A 20,261-nucleotide genomic window follows, 5' to 3' on the forward strand; every position below is an offset into this window, starting at 1 on the left:
GTGGCCTCACCAGTTTGTTATAAAGCTTGAGCAGAACCTCCTTAGAGTCCTTAGTGCTATATAACCTGACATTCTATTAGCCTTCCTAATGGCTTCTGAACACTGTCTGGTCTGGCTATTGATAGTGTCGAGTCCACTACGACTCCTAAGTCCTTCTTATGAGGGGTATTTTTGATTTTCAAACCTCCCGTTGTATATTCAAACCTCATATTTTAACTTACTAAGTGTAACACTTTACATTTACTGACATTCAATGGTTAACAGGTTCAACTCCATCAATCTTTCCTCATAACTCATCCCCTGTAGCTCTGAATCAGCCTAGTCACTCTTCTCTGGACCTTCTCTAGTGCTGTTATGTTCTTTTTGTAGCCTGGAGACCAAAACTGCACACAGGACTCCAGATGAGGCCTCACCAGTGTGCTATAAAGCTTCAGCTATAACCTCCTTGGACTTCAGGGCGCTATATAACCTGACATTCTATTAGCCTTCCTAATGGCTTCTGAACACTGTCTGGACATTGATAGTAGTTTTAGTTATTAAATAGGTTTGGAAGTTTCTGCATCATTAATTTACTTTGCTTCTGATATTCTGACCTTGGCTTGTTGACAGGCTGCCATTCTGCCTACTCTTTTATAATTTCACTGAGGCGCTGACAATATCTTTATTTATTGAAGAGGATCAGAAGATGAAACGCACTTCAAAAATCAAGCTGACGTCACAATCCAAAGTCTAACTTACTGTATGTGTCATCCAGTGTTTAAATGCTAAGCAAAAATCAAAGGCCTAAGCATCAAAGCAGGTTCCCTATTACATATAAATTTACAGCACATAAAAGGAATAATAAAAGAGAAGGATACAATACAGATGTGGACAAATTTATTGGTAGCCCTCCACAAAAATAATCCATCCATCCATCCATCCATTTTCCAACCCGCTGAATCCGAACACAGGGTCACGGGGGTCTGCTGGAGCCAATCCCAGCCAACACAGGGCACAAGGCAGGGAACCAATCCCAGGCAGAGTGCCAACCCACCACAGACAAAAATAATATGCCTGTGAAATAACCTGAAATTGACAAAAATAATTGGCACTCATCATTGTTTATTTCGTATTTAACAAAAATCAGACTTTGTTTTAGAGTTTTGATTCAAAAGAATATTTCATATAAGAGCACAAATGAAAATGGCCTGGGCACAAATGATGGGTCCCTTGACTTCAGATTTTAGAATTTGCAGTCCCTGCATACAAGCAATTCCTGGAGCTCTCCATGAGACGTCTGCTCCTGTCTGCAGGTCGTTCGGCCCACTCGGCCTGAGGAAACTGCTCCAGCGGTGTCAGGTATGAAGAGGGTCTTCTCCGGACTGCATGTTTCAGTTCTTTCTCACAGATGTTCAATTGGATTGAAATCAGGGCTGATGGAAGGCCATGTCAGTATTGTCCAGTGTTTTGTTCTTAGCCATTCTTGGGGCTTTTAGCTGTGTGTTTTGTCGCATTATCCTGTTGGAGGGTCCATGACTTGTGACTGAGACAGAGCTTTCTGACACTGGATAGGAAGTTTTGCTTCCAAATGTCTTGATAGTCTTGAGATTTCATTGTTACCCTGCACAGACACAAGGCACCCCATGATAGATGCAGCAAAGCAGCCCCAACACATAACTGAGCCTCCTCCATGTTTCACAGCAGGTCTGGTGGTCTTTTCTTTGAAAGCTTCATTATTTCATTTTTGGACACACAGAGCTGATGTGACTTGCTAAGAAGCTCCAGTTTTGTCCTATTTGTCCAATGAACCTTCTCCCAGAAGCACTGTGGCTTGTCGATATGCATTTTAGCCAATTCTAGTTTGGCCTTTTGATGTGGAGTCCTCCTGGGTCTTCTTCCATTGAGCCCACTGTCACTCAAAAAGTAAGACCAGGCACTAATGGACCTCACCTTGTATCTCTTTGGAAATTGCCCTTAGCTTTTTATCTGACATTCTCACTGTCCTTCTGCCCATTCTGGGGTCAATTTTCCTCTTGCAGTTATGTCAGGAGAGGTGGGCTACAGTCACATGGAGTTTAAACTTCATAATTTTTGCCGTTGTTGTCACAGGAACATCAAACTGCTTGTTGATGGTCTTCTAGCCATTGCCTTTCACATACTGGTCTATCATTGTCTTTCTGATCCCCTCAGATGACTCTCTCCTATGCTTTCTCTGGTCCATGCTCAGTGTGGGACACACAATGACACCAAACAGCAGAGTGATGACTTTTCTCCATTTAAATTGGCTGAATGACTGATTGTACAATTGGAGATGTGTGTGATATGAATTCAAGATCTTTTCTAGTGGTCCCAAGAAATGTATCCAGGCCATTTTAGAAGAACTTTGAATCTCTTGTCACACTGGCTTTGATTGACAAATCAGAGGTTTGCAGGTACACAAGGGACATTTTGTCACTTTTCAGGAGGCGGACACCATTGCTTCAATGAGCTGCAAGGAGACCAACAAAGTTGTCCACATCTGTTAAAGGTTGGGTGCCCACCAACACTCTTAATGAATAAGGAGCAAGTGGAAAAATGAAAAAGTTCCAGCAACTTCCATGCCTCCGCTCAGGCTAATCGCTACGTCTCACTGAAGCAGAATGCCACGTTCTGTAGATCATCTTCTGGACAGTGGAACAGCTGATTCCCAAATGTCTGGAGATCTTTTTAAATCCCTTTCCAGACTGATAAGCATCCATAACTGTCTTTATACTTCGTTCTTCAGAGAGCTGTTTGGATCAGGTATGGAGACAACACCACACTTCAACAACAAAGATCAAACCAAACTGAGTATCAGACAGAAGTTTAAATGAGACAGGCGTAGGCTGAGATCCTCTCTAATGGTGGTCTGGTCATGTGCACCTCATTGTCATGTCAGGTGTTTGAGGTAGTGGTCATTGTAGGGGTCCACTTACTTTTTCCACATGCAAAATTTGCATATATGTTTATTTAAATTATACAAAGGACTACAACATGTAAATGTTTCATGATGTATTATATCACCGTTTCATCTGTAGACACTGTTTACATGAAGATTAAATCTTGATATGTTCACATATGTTAAAAAAGAAAAAAAAAACATTTCATGGGATGTACTTACTCTTTCACACGACCATTAATCGGGCTGGGGTCCTGGCACTGCCACAAAAGCGAAGCGAACTGGGAATTTATAACCTCCTGTGTTACACTCCCTCTGTGGGGTAGCATTTTGTTAGGACTCAAATAGAGTTACGTCAAAATGAATTTTTTACAGAACTGCTTACTTGTTATCCACCCAACAACAATAAATAAGTAAATAAATAAATAAAAGACGCCGTCTGCAACCTCTCCACTGGCATCTAAATGACTTCTGCAAGCGCTTCAGGCAACCCCAAAAACTGTCAGCCTCTGCTATGACGGCTCAGCCTGCAGGACCTCACTGACTAATGTGTGCTTGGGGATTACGCACTGAAACTGTTCCTGCTCACGGCTTGTTTAGCTTGTGCGATCTGACAGGATTAGCCCCCCAGGGCAACTGCTCTCCAGGGTACACAACTGTGAAAGACGGAGCACAATGAGGGCCAAGATTTGTTTAGCTTTTATCTATAAAGGAAAGCAATCTTTAAATAAATTCAAAAAATGTTGTGTCATCTACAGTGCATCCGGAAAGTATTCAAAGCGCATCACTTTTTCCACATTTTGTTATGTTACAGCCTTATTCCAAAATGGATTCAATTCATTTTTTTCCTCAGAATTCTACATACAACACCCCATAATGACAACGTAAAAAAAGTTTACTTGAGGTTTTTGCAAATTTATTAAAAATAGAAAAACTGAGACATCCCATGTACATAAGTATTCACAGCCTTTGCTCAATACTTTGTCGATGCACCTTTGACAGCAATTCCAGCCTCAAGTCTTTTTGAATATGATGCCACAAGCTTGGCACACCTATCCTTGGCCAGTTTGGCCCATTCCTCTTTGCAGCACCTCTCAAGCTCCATCAGGTTGGATGGGAAGCGTCGGTGCACAGCCATTTTAAGATCTCTCCAGAGATGTTCAATCGGATTCAAGTCTGCTCTCTGGCTGGGCCACTCAAGGACATTCACAGAGTTGTCCTGAAGCCACTCCTTTGATATCTTGACTGTGTGCTTAGGGTCGTTGTCCTGCTGAAAGATGAACCGTCGTCCCAGTCTGAGGTCAAGAGTGCTCTGGAGCAGGTTTTCATCCAGGATGTCTCTGTACATTGCTGCAGTCATCTTTCCCTTTATCCTGACTAGTCTCCCAGTCCCTGCCGCTGAAAAACATCCCCACAGCATGATGCTGCCACCACCATGCTTCACTGCAGGGATGGTATTGGCCTGGTGATGAGTGGTGCCTGGTTTCCTCCAAACATGAGTTCAATCTTTGTCTCATCAGACCAGAGAATTTTCTTTCTCATGGTCTGAGAGTCCTTCAGGTGCCTTTTGGCAAACTCCAGGCGGGCTGCCATGTGCCTTTTACTAAGGAGTGGCTTTAGTCTGGCCACTCTACCATACAGGCCTGTTTGGTGGATTGCTGCAGAGATGGTTGTCCTTCTGGAAGGTTCTCTTCTCTCCACAGAGGACCTCTGGAGCTCTGACAGAGTGACCATCGGGTTCTTGGTCACCTCCCTGACTAAGGCCCTTCTCCCCTGATCGCTCAGTTTAGATGGCCAGTCAGCTCTATGAAGAGTCCTGGTGGTTTCGAACTTCTTCCTCTTACAGATGATGGAGGCCACTGTGCTCATTGGGACCTTCAAAGCAGCAGAAATTTTTCTGTAACCTTCCCCAGATTTGTGCCTTGAGACAATCCTGTCTCTGAGGTCTACAGACAATTCCTTTGACTTCATGCTTGGTTTGTGCTCTGACATGAACTGTCAACTGTGGAACCTTCTATAGACAGGTGTGTGCCTTTCCAAATCATGTCCAATCAACTGAATTTACCACAGGTGGACTCCAATGAAGCTGCAGAAACATCTCAAGGATGATCAGGGGAGACAGGATGCACCTGAGCTCAATTCTGAGATTCATGGCAAAGGCTGTGAATACTTATGTACATGTGCTTTCTCAGTTTTTTTTATTTTTAATAAATTTGCAAAAACCTCAAGTAAACTTTTTTCATGTTGTCATTATGGGGTGTTGTGTGTAGAATTCTGAGGAAAAAAATGAATTTAATCCATTTTGGAATAAGGCTGTAACATAACAAAATGTGGAAAAAGTGATGTGCTGTGAATACTTTCCGGATGCACTCTATCTATCTATTATATAGTGCCTTTCACATCCATCTATCTATCTATTATATAGTGCCTTTCACTCTATCTATCTATCTATCTATCTATCGACCGACCACCAGTCGGAAACCACATCTTTATAAATTGCACACGTTTATTAAACATTAATAAACACAGTCCCAACACTACACACAATCCACTCTGCAATAATCACCCCAATAAATGTGTTTCTCAGTCCTTGGCTGCCTTTCCTCTCCTCCTGGGAGCTTCGTCCTGCTCCCACTCCCGACTCTGGCTCCTAGACTGTAGGAAGGCGGAGCCTTTTATCCCTGCCCCGATGTGCTCCAGGTGTCTGATGACGTCCATCCGGCAGCACTCCCTGGTGTGGCGGAAGTGCTGCCCTTTGCACCGGAAGCACTCCTGGCATCCCTGGCAGGTTCCTCCGCCATCTTGCCAAGTGTGGCGGATGTAACTATTTTCGTGTCCTACGAGGCTTGAGGCGCCCCCTGGCGGTGGCCAACAGGCCAGAAGCTTTTTGTTCTTCTCCCGTGGTCCTCTCCTGCTTCAGGGCGGTTGCCCCCTCGTGGCCCGGAAGCTATTCCTGCCACCTTCCAGTCCTTTTAGGAATCCCGGCCAGGTAATGACCCCGGCAATCTGCTGCACTATCTACCTATCTATCTATTATATAGCACCTTTCACTCTGTCTATTATATAGTGCCTTTCATATCTATCTATCTATCTATCTATCTATCTATCTATCTATCTATCTATCTATCTATCTATCTATCTATCTATCTATCTATCTATCTATCTATCTATCTATCTGTCATCACTTCTCAGATGATTCAAAAATGGCCACCCTTTTCTACAAGACAAATTTATTGAAAGAAAGAAAGAAAGGCAAACCATGCTTGTTAAAGTAAGTTCTTTATTACAGCGTTTTAAAAAGCAGACAAACACAAACAATTTAATTAACACCGGGGGTCTCCATGTTGTCCTTCCTTGTGCTACATGAGGACACAAACAAGCGGTTGGGGTTTCTTTGGGACACAATGCCCATTAAGAATATCCAAAGGTTGAAACTGTGAAAGTAGCACAAAATAAGAGCTCCAGACCCTTGGGACTACAATATTGAATTATTTATTGATATCTATATATTTATCTAAATAAATTTAAATTAATAAAAATAAATACACATTGAAAGGAGTTTTTAGAAGTTGCAATGTACTTGTGACAAATGGACGGCGGTGCATCACTTACTGTACACGTTATATTAAAATGAAATCCTCTGTTTTTGAGTTAGCTTATGTAAGACCCTAAAGAAGAAAAACACAAAAACACTTTGAGCTTTTGCAGAATTAAGTTAAAGATGGGTTACACTTGAAATTTGGCAGATTTTATATGGGGTAGTTTGTCCTGCTCTAAACATAGCACCCCATAAATCAGAGTAATAATAGCCATCGATTCCTCAGTCCTATAGATCATTTACAGATTAATTATATACGTCCCGAGAAAGACACGCTAGTCAGTAGTTGCAGGAGCAAGCAGAGCATTAAATTCCTCGGCACATTAGAAAACTGGCAGATATATGGGTTAACAGTTCTGTTAAACTGCAATAAAAAAAGAGATGAGAAAACGGCAGAAATAGGAAACATTAGTCTTGATTACTTCACCTTTGCAACAGTAGATGCTGTATTTTTGACACATAGAGGGCTGTATAGCCATACAAGCAACGAGATCATTAACACCCAAACTGTAACTGTGCAATATCTACATACAATGGAGAAGGAGCTGATGAGGGCTGGGGCTGTGAGGGATTCCAGTTGGTGGAGGGTACAATGTGCCATCTCCTCCGGTATCTCCATTCATGTGCTTGTGCTGGTGGTCGTGTTTTAATAATATAAAGACAGCGAGGAGTTGGTGGCAGGGAGGCTCATTGTCTCGGCTCCTTTAACACCTAACATGGTCAGGCAGCTAAGGAGATGGCATGGTGCTCTGGCCCTGCAAAGCTAAGTTTAGGTCTTAGGCTGCAGGGACACCAGGTGCCTCTAGGTGGAGCAATAGTCAAGTGGTTCAGGTGAAGTTGGAAGTTGGATGGAGTTCCAGAAGAGCCAAAAGTGACTGCAGAAGTGGCATTGAATTTGGAGTTAGGAGGAGAGTAGTGGGGTGGGACGAAGAGAGACCCTAACTATTGCATTAGAGGTATGAAAGGTGGGATTAAGTTGATGATGGTTTATCGTGTGTTAAGAGGTGAGGACGTGCATTAGAATCTCCCACCAGACAAACAGGAGTGCACATCCTGTTACGTATCAGTTTGAACATATGTGCATTTCTAATTTTTGTTAATTTTCAGCTATTGTGAGAGACGTTGAAAAAGTTTCCGCACTTTTTTTAACTCTATTTATTAAGAATTTCAAAAACAAATGACATCACTTTTCTATATGCATTTATCCCAGCGTCGTACCAACTTTTTAATGCCCAATTACTACTCCTCCTTCTTCCACGTCCCTCATATTTTTTACGATTTTTCTCATTCCTGTTAGTTTCACTTTCTTGTTATGAGTTCTGCCCCCCCCCCCCTCCTTAAACGTTCCTCCATTCCCTGTGTTTTGTGGGTGGAGCCCATGGAGGGTGGGGTCATCCTGATGTCATGACTACCGGCTCCTCCTTCAGGCTATTTATTTTCCAGCAGCCATTTGTATGTATTGCCTTCTTGTAGATTTGCTTGTTTTTGACATATTTTTGGTGGGCTCTTGGGTTTTGTTTTGCAACTTGTTTGCTTGAGACTGCAGTATTCTTGGTATATTTTTTTCTATTCTGATAAATAACGATAACCTAGCTGTGCACAAGCTGGGGCTTTACGGTCGTCCTTCTCCTTGTGGGGCTTTTCGCCTTACTTTGGGACTTTTCTATTTTTTTGCCAGCTCTCCTTGTTTGGTAGCCGGACTGGCGTGAACCTTTTCAGGGTTCACCAGTGGCCTGACACCCATGTTTGTGACTCCCAATCACAACAGAACTGACGTTTAGTTGGGTCCCTTGAGGCAGCCCCGGATTTTGTTTTTCATCTTATTCTGTTATCCCATTTTCTTTACCTTATTATTATTTTTGCTAACATCCTATTTTCAGCTAGTTTGGCCTCTTGGCATTCTTTCCGAGCTTGGTGATGATGGCTCAAACATGGCCACCTTCTTCTACAACACAAACATACACTCAATTTATTGAGTAAATTATTAGGAACACCTGCACACCTGCTTATGCATGTGATTATCTAATCAGCCAATCCTGTAACAACTGTGAAATGCATGAAATTATGTGGGTCCGAGTCAGGAGTTTCATTTGATGTTCACATCAAACACGAGAATGGGGAAAAAATGTGATCTGAGTGATTTCAATAGTGGCATGAGTATTAGTGCCTTTCACTCTATCTATCTATCTATCTATCTATCTATCTATCTATCTATCTATCTATCTATCTATCTATCTATCTATCTATCTATCTATCTATCTATCTATCTATCTATCTATCTATCTATCTATCTATCTATCTATCTATCTATCTATCTATCTATCCCAAGAGTCAAGCTTGTTTTTTTACAGAAGCTCACAAGATATTATATCAGTTATATTATATCCTCACAGTTCTGCCAGCTTTATCCAGCCTTGTGGAGCAGACACATAATTTCATCTTCTTCTCCAGTCTTTGTCTGATAGGCAAACTGCATTGGATCCAGGTGGTATAACACAAGATGACACATATAGTCCAGGACTAGCCTCTTGAAGGTGCTTATGATGTGCAACATAAGGTCCACTTGTGTGTAGTCATTAGGCGAAGATGATGATGATAACAGTAATAATAATAATAATAATAATAATAATATGATATTGGGATAGTGTTCACTGTGGAAAGGTGCCTTATAAACTAAAGTTTGTTTGTGTAATTATGCAGTGAAGCTGCCTACAGTGACATCCAACAGTCAAGCTTACGAATTCCATACCAAATGGCAACAGTTACGTATGCATGTCATGGTGCACTGCAAACATTAGCACTGAGGTCTACATTGACTACTTAGATTTCAGGCCATCTTAGACAGGTAGCACAGCTAGAAGATAGATAGATAGATAGATAGATAGATAGATAGATAGATAGATAGATAGATGTGAAAGTCACTATATAATAGATAGATAGATAGATAGATAGATAGATTTCACTTTCACTTCTATCTATCTATCTATCTATCTATCTATCTATCTATCTATCTATCTATCTATCTATCTATCTATCTATCTATCTATCTATCTATCTATCTATCTATCTATCTATCGATTATATGGTGTGAGTATTCCTGTATCTGCTGGGATTTTCACGGACCACACTCCCTAGACCAGGGGTTTCCAACATGTCGCTCGTGAGCTACCGGTAGCTCGCCATCCCATTCCAAGTAGCTCGCCAAAGGGTTAATGAATCCTACATAAATTTGAAAACCTGATTAGTCAAATTAGAGCTGGGTGATCTTTCCAAAAAATCATATCACGATCCTTTTAACACAAAATCACGATCCACAATCTGAATTGCAATCTATCTTTTCAATGTGGCATACACTTAAGAGAATATCCGGACTCAAACTCATCAAGACCTAAGTTAACATCCATCCATCCATCCATTGTCCAACCCGTTGAATCCGAACACAGGGTCACGGGGGTCTGCTGTAGCCAATCCCAGCCAACACAGGGCACAAGGCAGGAACCAATCCTAGGCAGGGTGCCAACCCACCGCAGACCTAAGTAACACTTTATTTTAAATATCACACAAAATTGAATTCAATTGTTCTCTCGTTCGCTAGCTAAGCGGTGTTAAAGCACACGCCCTGAAGCTGGCGAGTGAGTGAGGAGAGCACCCCCCTTCCCTCAGCCCACTGCGTGTTTCTCGGATTTGCACAAATAAATCGGTACTGCAAGCGAACTACAATACACAGCGAAATAAGAGCAGTCGCAAAATCAACTGGAATGTTCCAGCAAATTATAGAAAAAACCTGATCTCAATCCGTTAAGTAGTTCTCTCGTGAAAAGCAGACAGACATGCAGACATTGGATTTTATATATTATACAGTATATTAGCAAACCTTCAAAATAATGTGCAGTTAAAGTCTCAACAGCATTTCTGGAGCTTAGGAGAGCCAAATAACTATAAGAATCTTCACCAAGCAGCTCTGAAAATGTCCGCTTTGTTTGGGTCTCCATACCTCTGTGCGTCTGACATGAATGTCATGAAATCAAAGTTCAGAACAAGACTGAGAGACGAACATTAAGAGTGAACCTGAGTGGCTCCACTCCACCATTCACCTGCCTCTCGTGTTGAGTCATCTGACTAACTAAACAACACATCACACATGCAACTGGACCTGTGAATAAAGTGACACGGTGACATGGAACAAAATGACAAATGAATAAGGAATATCTGTGTATTTAGAATTGCATTGTTTTGTTTTGACAGCATTCATGTTTTAATTCAGTAGCGTGAGATACACTAGAAAATGCATACAGACATACAAAATGCACTTGCAGGTGAACTAAATATTTTTTTGTGATGTTTTAATGCAAAATGTGAATTGTGGACACCAACATTTTGTAAATGTTCAGGCGAAACAAGCTTATTCAGTTTGTTTTGGTTGAAATAAGCTATGAGAACAAACGTTAGAAAACATGAGGAGCTCTCACCATTTTCATTTTGTAAAAGTAGCTCTCACAGGAATAAAGGCTGGAGACCCCTGCTCTAGAGTCTACTCAGCGTGTGGCAATTCTGTGGACAGAAACCCCTTGTTGAAGAGAGAGGTCAGAGGAGAACGGCTGGACTGGTCTGATCTGACAGAAAGGCTACGGCAACTCAGATAACCACTCTGGACAACTGTGGTAAGCAGAAGGGCATCTCAGAATGCACAACATGTTAAACTTTAAGGTGATGGACTTTCAAAAGCAGAAGACCACGTCGGGTTCCACTTCTGTTAGCCACAAACAGAAAGCTGAGGCTGCAGTGGGCATAGGCTCACCAAAACTAGACATTCAAAGACTGGAAAAGCATAGCCTGGTCTGATGAATCTCAGTTTGTGAGGGGACACACAGGTGGTAGGACCTCAACAGCATAAATTATGAAAGCAATTAGTTAATTATGAAGAGAATTAGTCCAGGGGATCAAAACTGTGACTTTAAAATGAGTTGCAGTTGGAAACTTGTTAAGGGTAAATTTCACACAAATATTAGGAAGTTTTTCTTCATACAGAGAACCACAGATATGTGGAATAAGTGGCCAAGTAGTGTGGTAGACAGTAGGACTTTAGGGACCTTCAAAAGTCAACTTGATGTTATTTTAGAAGAATTAAGTGGATAGGACTGGCAAGCTTTGCTGAGCTGAATGGCCTGCTCTTGTCTAAATTGTTCTAATGTTCTAATAAATCCATGTACCTAACCTGCCTTGTGTCAACAGTCCAGGGTGGTGGTGATGGTGGTGTAATGGTGTTGGGAATGTTTCCTTGGCACATTTTGAGCCTGTTAATATCAATCAATTATTACTTGAATGTCACGGCCTGAGTATTGTTTCTGTCCATGTGCATCCCTTCCTGGCCTCAATTTCCCCCATCTTCTGATGGCCACTTCCAGCATGATAATGCACCATGTCAACAAAGCAAAAGTCCTCTCACACTGATCTCAAGAACATGACAACGAGTTCAGTGCTCTTCATCGGCCTTCCTAGTCACCGGATCTGAATCCAAGTGGACACCTTTGGGATGTAGTAGAACGGGAGACTGACAGCATTAAGGTGCATCGGACAAACGTGCTGAAATTGTGTGGTGCAATCATGTCGACGTGGACCAGAATCTCAAAGGAATATGTGCAACATCTTATAGAGTCCATGCCACAAAGAGCTGAAGGCTCTTTTGAAAGCAAGACAAGGCCCTACCCAGTGTTGATGTGGTGCTCCTCAGAATTTGTTCAGTGAGTGTATTTAATGCCAAAAGCCATAAACAGGTAGGGATTACGTCAAAACGACTACACCACATATTAGTAATGAAGAAAATTATTTTCCCCAAGATGGGTGGATCTGGATTTGGGACTCCTGTAGCTTGGGCTCCACATAGCATTGAATCCCAAAGTTCACAAACTCACAAACTCCTAGACAGGAGGGTCAGGGTAAGAACTTGGATTAGGGAGAACCAAGGCCATCTTGTCTATGATGAGTGGAACTGCGACAACATCCTTGTATTTGGCTGAAAAGAAATGGTTTCTCAATGCCTCTGCTCCTAGCAAATAAAAACAAACAAGCAAAAAACAGATATATATATATTTATATTTATATATATATATATATATATATATATTATATATATTATATATATATATATATATATATATATATATATATATATATATATATATATATATATATATATCTGTTTTTCCCGTCAGTGGAATGCTAACATTGCTGTAAGAGTCTGTGTCGCTGGGACGTCTTGCGGAGCAGCTTTCTGTAGTCATAGGGATTATCCTCTTCTTGATTGTCTGTTGAGGGCACTTTTGCAATTGATTGCCTAGGGATTGGAAATAAGAAAATATATTTAGGAGTGCATATCAGAAAATGAAAATCTCGACAGACATTGCAGAACATCATACATTGCCTCCAGATCTTACATGATCAGAATATTCATTCATTTTCTCCTCTCATCTGCATTCTCAGAGCCTCCAGTCTAATTCACTGTTGGTGGGGGTTCAGTTGCAAATCCTGACAGTGATGTGCACAAAGCACAAAAAGGTCCCGGGCAGGATGGCAGTCCATTGATGGGCCCACTCACACACACACACAAACACAAATTTTGATCCACTTGACCCAAGACGACTCCAGAGGGTCTTCAAAGAAGTACTGAGTAAGGGGTCGGAATCCTTGTGTGAGTTTTATCTTTAATAAACTTGCAAACGTTTCTAAAATCCTTTTCTCGCTTTATCATTCTGAGGTACTGAGTATTACTTGATGAGGAGGAGGAACAATGAATAAAAATGACGTTAGCACAAGGATTCAACATAACAAAATGTGAAATAAGCAAAGGGGTCTGAATAATTTCTGAAGGCTCTTTATACTGATTTATACCGACTATACTTCCTTAGAAGGCTGGCGTCCTTCAACATCTGCAATAAGATGCTGCAGATGTTCTATCAGACGGTTGTGGCGAGCGCCCTCTTCTTTGCGGTGGTGTGCTGGGGAGGCAGCATAAAGAAGAAAGACATCTCACGTCTGTACAAACTGGTGAGGAAGGCAGGCTCTATTGTAGGCACGGAGCTGGACAGCTTGACATCTGTGGCAGAGCAATGGGCACTCAGTAGGCTCCTGTCAATAATGGAGAATCCACTGCATCCACTGAACAGGATCATCTCCAGACAGAGGAGCAGCTTCAGCGACAGACTGCTGTCACCGTCCTGCTCCACTGACAGACTGAGGAGATCGTTCCTCCCCCACACTATGCGACTCTTCAATTCCACCAGGGGGGTAAACGTTAATATTATACAAAGTTACTGTCTGTCTGCATACCTGCATTGTTATCATTCTTTAATTTAATATTGTTCTTTATCAGTATGCTGCTGTTGGAGTATGTGAATTTCCATCCATCCATCCATCCATCCATCCATCCATTATCCAACCCGCTGAATCCGAACACAGGGTCCCGGGGGTCTGCTAGAGCCAATCCCAGCCAACACAGGGCACAAGGCAGGAACCAATCCCGGGCAGGTTGCCAACCCACCGCAGGACACACACAAGCACACCCCCACACCAAGCACACACTAGGGCCAATTTAGAATCGCCAATCCACCTAACCTGCATGTCTTTGGACTGTGGAAGGAAACCGGAGCACCCGGAGGAAACCCACGCAGACACGGGGAGAACATGCAAACTCCACGCAGGGAGGACCCGGGAAGCGAACCCAGGGATCCCCTTGAGATTAATAAAGTATCTATCTATCTATCTATCTATCTATCTATCTATCTATCTATCTATCTATCTATCTATCTATCTATCTATCTATCTATCTATCTATCTATCTATCTATCTATCTATCTATCTATCTATCTATCTATCTATCTATCTATCTATCTACTGTGACCTGCAGGGGGCGTTACAGCACCCAGACACAACTCCACAGACGTAACTTCCGGTTCAGTTAAATCTAATACCTTACAAAAGGCTTCTCAACATCACTTGCACAACCACAATTCTCTCTTCTCCCTCTTTCTTTTTTTCCTCCCCTCCTCCCAGATGGGCTTTATCTGTCTTCCACACCCGACTCCAATTCTCCTGGATGAGGTATTATATGTGAGACAGGAGCACTTTCAGTGCTAGGGAAAAGCCTGCTGGAAGCACTTTTGGGTCAAAGGGAAGTCCCTGAAAGAAGGGATTACTACTCCTGGCCGCCAACCACAAAACACAACAGGGCTGTCCCATGGGACTGCAGATCCCTGCCGCGGGTGTCCGTGTGGGTATCCTAACCCAGGGATTCTGCCATCTAGCGTATCGGGTTTGGGGGCTACTAGTCCAAATAGATTGTCTCTTCCCTGTTCCTCCATTACATTGGCCTTCCGGGCCAGGTAGTGATCTTCGGTCCATCCCTGCCAAGAAGCCAGCATATTTACTCTGAGGTTGGCGCCTCCTGCCAAACTTCTGCCAAAGGCCAGGAACAGCCTGCCTTTCTTCTCCCAGCCAGGTAATGAATCATGCAGCATCCTGTTCGGGACGCCAGCCCATGCCTGCCATCCATTACAATACTATTCATGAGCATTACAGGAGTAGAGAGCCCCATCCAAAGCCTTTGTGTCTCTGAATTAGAGTAAGTGGCTCAGAGAATGAATGGATGGCTCTTAACTAAAGTGCCACACAGATGACCCTTAAAAAGAAATATTTTTCTTTACACAATTGAAAGACTATGTGCCAAGTATCAGTAATTGTTTTTAGCCATCGTTTATGTAAAGCAACTCTCAAAAGATCTCATGACTCTGAGAATGGGTGCCTGGCTCCTCATCAGTACAGATAAGAGCATTTACTGGTACCTCTGGTAAAGGTGGTGTGATATATGGCCGGCAGTTTATCCCGGCCAACACCCCCAGGCCGCTAGATGGAGCCTTCCCTGCAACATGAAGGTGCTCCGAATTCCAGCAGGGCCTCATGGACATTGGAGTTTTAATGCACAGCCCTGCTGGATACCATGGGGGCCTCAAGGGGACGCTGCAGGGAGGCCCAGGGACTTCTATTTTCCTTATAACCCGGAAGTACTTCCCAGTCGAGGGGACAGAGGCAATGACATACTTCCGGGTTGAAGAAGAGGAGTTTTCATCCGACCAGGAAGTGTTGCAAAGTCACATGGACAGAGAGAGAGAAAACAATTCCGGGTCAAGCACTTTAAAAGGACTATGGGAAATCCCAGCAGAGGGCCGAGTTGGGAGGAAGGGTGACTGAGATGCTGGGAGGTGTGGAGGAATTATTATTGTGTTGAGAATTGATAGTTTATTGATTATAGTGGAGTGAAGGTGCTTTGTGCACATTTATTATTATAATAAATTTATTTGGACTTTTATCTGGTGTCTGGAGTCTGATCTGAGGGTTCAAGGGAGCGATAGCGCCCCCTATCTGTCACAGTGGCTAATGATCTGCTGCTGACTGCTGACTTGGGGGCTACGGGCGTATTTGTTTTTTGGATCTCAGTGTTGTTTTTGACACGATTCGTCATACAATCCTTCTTGAATGTCCGCAGTCACTCCTGTGTATTAGTGGCACTGTCCTAGGCGTGAGTTAGGTCTTCTTTTATTGGACAGACAGCAGTTTGTTGTATTCGGACCTCATAAATCTCCCATGCTACCTGTTACTTCAGGTGTCCCAAAAGGCTAAATTTTAGGGCCTCAACTATTTCATATTTATCTGTTACCTACAAAAAAATTATTTTCTAAATGCAACCAGCGCTTATTTCTCCTCCATAAACTCAAACTATTTAAAGTAGACAAGGACCTCATGTTGTCCTTCTATCGTAGTATGATCCAGTCCATGATCACTTTCAGTTTCATTGCCTGGTTTAATAGGCTGAGAAACCAAAACTCAAAAAAGCTCCATCAGATTACGAAGTATGCAGCTAAAGTTATTGGGGCTGATGTAGATGATTTGACCAGTGTGTGTCAGAGGGCAATGCTAAAGAAACTGGAAATCATCTCAACTGATGACAGACATCCATTACATGTAGAACTAAACTTCAGTAAATCAGGAAGGATAGTTGCTTTGAAAACCAACACAAATCGCTCCAGAAACTCCTTTCTTCCTAGTGCCATACGACTTTTCAATAAGAAATATCGGAGATAATGTTTAAGGTTTTGAGATATATCCTGTTACCTTTTTTTTTTGTTATAAATATGTTTTATCTAACTGCCTTACCTTAACCTTTCTTATTTCTATTTGTCTGTTTTATTTCATTCTGTCTGTTACCTGTTATTAGATGCAATTGAGAAGGCAAATTTCATGTTTTCCTGTGTAAACATGACTAAATAAAGAAACCTAACCTAACCTAACCTAACCTACCTTCATATCAAATAATTTGTGCACATGGCCTGAACTGTCACTGCTATGCTGATGATACAAGATATAGGTAAGAACATCCATATTTTGTCAACCTCCTGATCTTATTGCTTATGTGATTGATGTCAAGTTATGGTTGATGTTCAGTTTTTTAAAAATTAATCAGTGAAAAAACGGAAATACTTTTCTTTGGGGATATGACTCAGCTGACTTAGACGAATCAATCTGCATTACTGGTTGATGGTATCCCTGATCAGGCGTCTGCTGTAGTTAGAAATCTGGGTATTACGTTTGATTCATCTCTGTCATGTGTTCCACGTGTTAATAACTAAGTAAAAACTTCATCACTTTATCATTTAAGAAATTTAGCCCAACTTTGGCCATTGTTGAAAGTTTAGTGTGGTGTTACGGGTCCACAGCTCTCCCAGCAAAGGCCGTTTTTATTTAAATAAATAATCGCCGCACTCGCGGCTTAGCGAGCGGGCGTGGTGGCTATAGCAAACCACAGGGCGATCTGCGGTGTGGGCGTTTCTCACCTAAGTGCACAGGTGAGAGACTGCTCGCATCCGTGGTTGTTCCTGTGGCTAATGGGCTGCAGCTGCTATGTCCTCTCCGCATATAAAGAGAAGCGCAAGCCAGTTAGAAAAAAGGAAGAAAAAGGAAGGAAAGAGAGAACGGGAGGTAGCAGGAAGCAGGTGGAGAAAGCCGGTGTGAGGAAGGAGAGCGAGTGAGTGAGCGAGAGCAGGCTCGCATTAGAGAAAACAGGCAGCTGGGAAGAGAGCCCACGAGGGGAGTGTATGGCCGACACTCAGTGGGGCTAAGAAAGCGGTCGCTCCAGCTGAGCGACTAAGTAGCTGGAGTGACCAGTAGAAGTATCGACTTGACCGTTGCTAGGAGCGGGAGTCGAGGAGGCTTTGGGCTGGTGTAGCCCCAGCATGAGCGCCTTGGCCGCTGGGAAATATCCCAAGTCTCGGTCCAGTTGGGAGCTCGACGAAGCCAAGGAATGGAGGGCTACCAGACTAGGTTGAAGGGCAGCTGATCTTGCAAGTAGGCGACTCTCCTGTAGAGCAGACCAGATGGGCGTAGCAGGGGAGCCACCATAGAAGCGGAAGACACCGGGCTTGTGGTTTTAACATTATTTCCTGTGACATTTTACCTCGTGGTTTTTAGAAGAGTTTTTCTATTCATTGATTTTAACCTTCACGTTTCATTTTATGGATTATTTATTTAATGAAGACATTTGAACTGCACTGTTGCACTTTGGATTTGTTGTTGAAATAAAAGCACTTTTGCACAATTAATACATCACCCTCTTGCTCAATTGTTTATTGCCTCACTGTCTAGCTCATCGGTGACATTACCGACGGTGTTGGGTTCAAGGGCTCCCTAACAGCCGATGGGAGCACGGAGCTGAACCCACATCGTCACATTTAGCACATGATTTTATTACATTACAAGATTTTCTGGACAAGAACAGGCCATTCAGCCCAACAAAGCCTGACAGTCCTATACACTTAATTCTTCTAAAATAACATAAAGTCCAGTTTTGATGGTCACTAAAGTCAATCTGTCTACCACACTATTTGATCACATATTCTGTAAGTCTGTGGTTCTCTGTGTAAAGAAAAACTCCCTAATGTTTGTGCAAAATTTCCCCTTAACAAGTTTCCAACTGTGTCCCCGTGTTCTTGATGAACTCATTTTAAAGTCACCGTCTCGACCCACTGGACTAATTTCCTTCATCTTTTTAAACCCTTCAGTTGTGTCTCCTCTTAATCTCATTTGCTTAAACTGTAAAGGCTCAGCTCTTTTTAATCTTTCCTCATAACTCATCCCCTGTAGCCCTGGAATCAGCCTAGTCGCTCTTCTCTGGACCTTTTCTAGTGCTGCTATGTCTTTTTTTGTAGCCTGGAGACCAAAACTGCACACAGGACTCCAGACGAGGCTTCACCAGTGCGTTATAAAGCTTCAGCAGAACCTTCATGAATTTAGACGTTAAGCCTAGGGCCTACATCTTGGCTAGACTACTGTAAAACCTTATTGTATGGTCTTCCAAAGTCTGTTCTTAACAAACCGCAGTACCTTTTAGAGCTCTGCTTCTAGGATTCTTGCTTACACCAAGCCCTGGGAACAGATTATGCCAACTTTGAGAGAACGACAATGTCTCCCAATTGAACGTCACATTCATTACAAAATACTTTGGTTAACTTACAAAGCGTTAAATGTTCAAGCTTGATTTTATCTCTCTGACCTCCTATATCTTTATGTTCCTGCCCGACAACTCCAATCATCTCAAATCGGTCCTCTGCTTGCCATTCCTAGGACCGTGAATAGTACAACGGGTGACAATGGAAGCCTTCTGTGTCTCAGCACCAAGCTTGTGGAATGCACTTCCTCAGAAGCTCAGAGAAGTCAAGTCACTGCCTGTTTGCTGAATCCTTTGTATAATTCTGACGTGTTATCATTTACTGGTACCTTTTTATTTATTTGTAACTATTTTTGTTATGCTTTGTAACGCAAACACGAATATCGGCAGAGTTTCTTTGCAGCCTTTGTCGATTTTCACAAAGTGTTCGACTCAGTTGATCGAGCTGCCCTGTGGGACATCCTGAGGGTTCACGGGACCCCCCCCCCCCGTGGTTGCTGGATATCATGGCCGGCCTGTACACTGGTACTGAGAGTGCTGTGCAGAGTGGAGGCAGAACCACTGTATTTTTCCCAGTTGATTCTGGGATTTGTCAGGGGTGTGTTTTTGCTCCTACTCTGTTCAATGCTTGTATGGACTGGGTGTTGGGCAAGGTCGTGGGGTCCAGCGGCTGTGGGGCATCTGTTGGTGAAGAAAGATTCACGGATCTTGCCTTTGCTGATGATGTTGTGATCTTCACGGAGTCAATGGAGGCTCTGATCAGGGCGCTCGAGAGACTGAGTGAGGAGTCTGAGTGTCTGGGCTTGTCAGTGTCCTGATAAAAACCAAGAGCCAGGCCTTTAATGACCTCTTGGGCACGGCCATCAGCAGTGTGTCTGTCTGTGGAGAGAGTGTCGACCTCACTGAGGGGTTTACTTACCTTGGCAGTGACATTCATGTCTCTGGTGACTCTTCCTATGAAGTCAGCAGACAGATAGGGAGAGCATGGGGGGGTCATGAGGTCGCTGGAAAGGGGTGTGTGGTGCTCTGGATATCTATGTAAAAGGATGAAGTCTTTAGAGTCCTGGTGCTTCCTGTCTTACTATATGGTTGCGAGACATGGACGCTATCCAGTGACCTGAGATGAAGACTGGACTCCTTTGCTACTGTGTCTCTGCAGAAAATTGTTGGGTACTGTTGGTTTGACTTTGTGTCACAATGAGTGGTTGCTCATGGAGTCCCAAATGAAGCACATTACCTGCATTGTGAGGGAGCATCAGTCACGGCACTATGGC

The 20,261-nt window shown here is 42.8% G+C and overlaps 1 protein-coding gene across 1 annotated transcript in view; it reads right to left on the reverse strand.

The window, feature by feature from the left end:
* Positions 1 to 12,688: 12,688 nt before the first annotated feature.
* Positions 12,689 to 20,261, reverse strand: part of myo3a (myosin IIIA) — a 458,747-nt gene continuing 451,174 nt past the window's right edge. The window contains exon 36 of the mRNA XM_051929020.1: positions 12,689 to 12,828. Coding sequence (XP_051784980.1) covers positions 12,714 to 12,828 — 115 coding nt within the window. The 3' untranslated portion in view covers positions 12,689 to 12,713. The remainder of the gene's footprint in view (positions 12,829 to 20,261) is intronic.

This window comes from Erpetoichthys calabaricus, chromosome 6 (assembly GCF_900747795.2).
Source record: "Erpetoichthys calabaricus chromosome 6, fErpCal1.3, whole genome shotgun sequence".
NCBI lineage: Eukaryota > Metazoa > Chordata > Cladistia > Polypteriformes > Polypteridae > Erpetoichthys > Erpetoichthys calabaricus.